Genomic DNA, 5139 nt, shown 5'->3' on the forward strand with positions numbered 1-5139 from the left:
TGGATGGATGGATGGATGGATAGATGATGGATGGATGAAAGGAAGGAAGGATGGATGGATGGATGGATGGATAGATGGATGATGGATGGATGGATGGATGGATGGATGGATGGACAGAAAGATGGATGGATGGATGAATGAATGAATGGATGGATGGATGGGTGGATCGATGGATAGATGATGGATGGATGAAAGGAAGGAAGGATGGATGGATGGACAGAAAGACGAATGGATCGATGGATGGATGGATGATGGGTTGATTTCTCTAAAAAGCTGCATTTCTCTCCACAGACAGGCGAAGCTGGAGCAGGAGAGGAGGCAGAGGGAGGAGGAGGAGGCCCGGCAGAGGAGGCTGCAGGAGGAAGAGGAGGCCCGGCAGAGGAGGCTCCTGGAGGAGCAGAAGGAGGCTCAGGAGCGACTCCGAGCCGCCCAGCAGGAAGCACAAGAGGAAGAAGAGAGGAGGAGGAGAGAGGAGGAGGAGAAGAAGAAGAGGAGGGAGGTGGAGGAGCAGAAGGAGGCCGAGGAGGAGGAGAGGAAGAGGAGGAAGGAGGAGCAGGGAGGGCTGACCTCCTACAGAGCTCTGTACTCCTTCATCGCTCGCAACGCCGACGAGCTGAGCATCGACGCCGACTGTCTCATCCAGGTACAGAAACTCAGTTCACCTTCTGGATGTAGTTCAGCTCAGAAACCAGGTGTGTCAGGCAGCCTTCAGGTAGATAAACTCACCTGGTTTCTTATTTCACTCTGTTCAAGCTGATGTTTGGCCTCTCAGCGGCCTGATGGAGACCAGAAGCTTCTCTGTGCACAGAGACCGTGAGGCGTTTAGGGAACAAAGGTTAAAAAAAAACAAGCCGAGAAGACGCGTGATTCAAAATGTTCTCTTCATTTTTATTTCTTCATCTGCACTGAGCTGCAAAATACATGACAGTTGTGTTTCCTAATTAAAGAATCGACTCAAAAGCTGCCTGGAGCTCACTGAAGCAAACATGAAGAAGTTGAAACAGGCAGCGTCGAGTGAAAAGAAAAAGTTGAAGTAAAAAGTGCAGCTGGTGTTCACAGACATCTGTATGTGAGGCGTGCTGTTGTTGTTGTTCAGCAGTAATTAGTGCAGCAGGAAGCAGCAGGACGCTCCGTGTTTACCTTCATCGCCTCGTTATGTGCGACCGACTGTGATTAAACCGTGTTTTCAGGTGGATGAAAACACCGTCGGCGAGCCCGGCTGGCTGTGTGGGAGTTACCGTGGCAACAGGGGCTGGTTCCCGCACACTTACGCCGAGAAGTGTGCCCCGGCCTCCGCCAATCAGACGGCGGCTTCTTCGCCGGGAAAAACGAGCCGCCTGCCTCCGCCGCTGAACGCCAGGTGACAGAACAGGAAGTGTTTAATCCAGACTGACACCACGACCCTGTTTGGTTGTTTTCCTCTGATCCTTTACTTCCTGTTTTTATCCAGAGGCCCAGATGTTGAGGAACCAGGTGAACACACAGCTCCTGTCCAATCAGATGCCTCAGAGGTAAGAAGCTCTCAACCAATGACAGCTTTTATTTATTGTCAGTGAACTTTTCATTGACTTATTTCAGCAGAAAAGTCCAGAACAGTTGATAAATTAGCATAAATTTTCTACAAGAAGACACGTTCTGCTCATACAGGCGGTATTAAGTGAACAACAGTCGACTACTTTAGGACGAATGTAGAGTTATTTTGTATTTTCTTGTCATTGTTGGACTATTTTGATTTATTCTCAGTTGGTTTCAGGTCATTTTGGGCAATTTAAACTAATTTTGGAACAATTTAAAGTCATTTTGGACCAATTTGAAGTTGGTTTCAGGTCATTTTGGAAGATTTAAACTAATTTTGGACCAATTTTAAGTTGGTTTCAGGTCATTTTGGAAGATTTAAACTCATTTTGGACCAATTTTAAGTCATTTTGGAAAATTTTAAGTTGGTTTCAGGTCATTTTGGACGATATAAAACTCATTTTGGACCTATTTTAAATCATTTTGGACATCCTGAAGACACATTTTAAGACAATTTGGACAGATTTTAAGTCATACTCGACATTTTTGTTACTTTTTTTTTTTTTTCCGGTCTCATTTTTCTTCACTGTACGTCCATTTTTCTCTACAGCAGAGTAATCTCTGACTTTTCATCATGTGACTGTTGATCTCAGCTCAGTCATTAATGGCTTCCTGGTTGTGTTGAGGTGTGCAGAATTTTTTGATTTATGCAGAATCTGGTTATTGCAAAAGATTAATTGTCTGTGAAGATTCTCAGTCATCCAGGTCACGGTTATTCTGGTAGATTAATCGTAGCAACTGGACTAATTGTTGAAGAATTTTTAAATGAGCCGAGTATGACACGGTTAAAAAGGCCATAAATCATAAAAACCTTTCATTTTTTTAGCTATTTATTTTACAAAAAAGCTCAAATCAATGTGTCCAACATTTTTCCATTTGCCAATAGGTGGAAAAAACACAGCATGATATAGATTTTTAACTATTTACAGTTTTATTTTGCTTCGTCTCCTCTCTGCTCCGTATGAACACTGCCTGCAGTTCAACCGAGAACAGAATCTGATTAGAGTATCATGTCTATTTTTTGCATATTTTTAAACAAGACCTGTAGAAAAAAAAGGTGATTCTGATTAAATGCCACAATATGAAGCTTAGTTTTAAGTTAACCCAGATTTTTATTCTGGAACAAAGCGGTCGAGTCGCACCATTGCGTCCTTTAAAAAGCGTTTTCAGAACATTTGCTGTGCTGCCGGTGCGATGATGTGTGCTGTCGTCGTAGGTCTCGGGTTTAAACCGGCAGGAACAGAAGTAGGTCTCACACAGACACACACAGTTGTGTCGACGTTAACACAACTCCTCAGCAGCAGCAGCAGCAGCAGCTCGATGCGTATTTATAGCTGTGTGTTCTCCGCTGGGATGCTTCTGCCTCTCAGACTCTCTGCGGGTCACCGATGTCCATCTCCCCTCAGATAACATTAGTGGAACCAGCAGAGCTTTTTTTTTCCTGCACAGACGGATTCCTGGCGTCGCTCCAGAGACGTTTCAGCAGCGTTTCTGTTTATCAGATGGTCAGAAATGCCAGCAAAGTGCCGAGAGTTCAGTAGAATAAGATAAAGAGGACTCGCTCTGAGCAGGAAAGGTCTGAGCCCGGATGTTCAGAGAGTCAGAATGATTTGGAAATCCAGGATCACGAGATCTATTAAAACAACATTGATTTGCATCAGAAAAATGACCAAACCTGGATTACCAGCGCTTTAAATGGGATCACATATCACAACATGGAGTCACTTTAAGGGTTTTTACTTCAAGGGACAGAAAACAGCAGGAAGAAATACAAACCAACAAATACTGATGCACTGTTGTTACATGTGTTTTCATATAATATAATATAATATAATATAATATAATAGATAATGAAACAGCTGTGAACATCTGGCAGCAAGAATGACAGAAAACATACATTAAAAACAGTCAAAATAACAACAAATATCTGCAAATAAACACATTTAAATACAGTAAAACATTGTAAAAGGACAACTTACCATTTCTAATAATACAGATTTATTACTTTTTCCTGTGGTTTTACTGGTTGTTTTGTGTAATTGAACAAAACAGGGAGCGATCAATAGTCAGACGACATCATGATGATCAATAAAACCCTGATAACACATGAAGCTGTCCTCCTCCTCCTCCTCCTCCTCCTCCTCCTCCTCAGCCCTCCTCCGTCGCCCTGCTGGTCCGGGCCGTCTCCTCCTGGTCGGCCTCCTCAGAAACCCGCCCCGGCGTCTCCTGCGGGCCCGGCGACGTCATCACGGCGCTGCTGAGCTTCTCGGCGGGCGACGTCATCAGCGTGCTGCAGCAGAGGGAGGACTGGTGGCTGGGCCAGCTGAACGGGACGCAGGGCTGGTTCCCCAAAAGCTACGTCGCCGTGGAGACGGGCTCAGAGTACGAACGCTCACCTCAGGACGATCTGGTGACGAATGAAGCTGATTGGAGGATTTAACTCTCTCTGTGCTGTTGTTCCTTCACAGAGTCGATGCTGTGGACTCGCCGGACGGCGTTCAGCTGGAAGGTGAGACTAAACACACCAGATCATTAAAGTTATTTATCAGCTTATGAACTGAAACCACAGCTGACGTGGTCCTGGGTTCCCCTCCAGAGTACGTGGCCTTGTACACCTACGAGAGTCCGGAGGCGGGAGACCTGACGTTTGTGGAGGGGGACGTCGTCATGGTGACGGAGAGGGAGGGCGAGTGGTGGCGAGGATGCATCGGGGACCAGACGGGGGTGTTTCCCTCCAACTACGTCCGGCCGGTGGAGCCAGAGGTGAGTGTGTGGCTCTGTTTAAATGTTCTGCATTAAAGAGTCGTGTTCTGCTGTTTGGTTCCTTCAGTCTGTCGTATGTCTACGGTTTTGTCACTTGTGTGATGCATGAAGTCGTCTGGGATTCTGTTCAGTCGTTTGGGTTCAAGTAATTTTAAATACAAGTTATTTAGGACAGTTATGTGACACTTTGGACACATTTGGCATCTTATTTTGGAACATTTTTGTTATTTTGAACAAATATTAAGTGATTTTGAACTATTTTGTCTTTCTGGATGACTTACAGGTGATTTTGGACCAGTTTTGTGTCATTTGTGACAATTTAAAGTCATTTTGGACCTTTTTTTCATTTTGGGCAATTTGTCATGTCAGACCTTTTTTTGTCATCGTGGACCTACTTTGTGTCATTTGAGACGTTTCTGGTCATTTTAGCCGGAATGTAATTTATTTTGGACGATTATGTGTCATTTTCAACACATTTTGCATCATATTTTGGACCTTTTTCTAGTTATTTTGAACTCGTTTGTCTTTCTGGATAAGTTGCAAGATATCCTGGACCAATTTTGTCATTTTTTTCTGATAATTTTAGACGGATTTTAAGTTATTTTGTGTCATTTCCAGCATCATATTTTGGAGCATTTTTTAGTTACTTTAAACAAATATTAAGTTATTTTGAACTGCTTTGTCTTTCTGGATGAGGTTCGAGTCATTTTGGACCAGTTTTATGTCATTTCGGACAATTTAAAGTCATTTTGGTCTGCTTTTGGGCATATTTTTCTCACTGTGGACTTATTTTGTGTTTCC

The 5139-nt window shown here is 43.8% G+C and overlaps 1 protein-coding gene across 1 annotated transcript in view; it reads left to right on the plus strand.

Moving 5' to 3' along the window:
- The window catches only part of LOC103360434 (intersectin-2-like), a 57358-nt gene that overhangs the window by 37671 nt on the left and 14548 nt on the right, over positions 1 to 5139 (plus strand). Inside the window, exons 19-25 of the mRNA XM_008286184.1 lie at positions 292 to 643; positions 1191 to 1360; positions 1451 to 1511; positions 3728 to 3965; positions 4046 to 4084; positions 4172 to 4338; positions 4768 to 4774. Coding sequence (XP_008284406.1) covers positions 292 to 643; positions 1191 to 1360; positions 1451 to 1511; positions 3728 to 3965; positions 4046 to 4084; positions 4172 to 4338; positions 4768 to 4774 — 1034 coding nt within the window. The remainder of the gene's footprint in view (positions 1 to 291; positions 644 to 1190; positions 1361 to 1450; positions 1512 to 3727; positions 3966 to 4045; positions 4085 to 4171; positions 4339 to 4767; positions 4775 to 5139) is intronic.

The sequence above is a fragment of the Stegastes partitus genome, unplaced genomic scaffold (assembly GCF_000690725.1).
Source record: "Stegastes partitus isolate 25-593 unplaced genomic scaffold, Stegastes_partitus-1.0.2 Scaffold439, whole genome shotgun sequence".
NCBI classification, from domain to species: Eukaryota; Metazoa; Chordata; class Actinopteri; family Pomacentridae; genus Stegastes; species Stegastes partitus.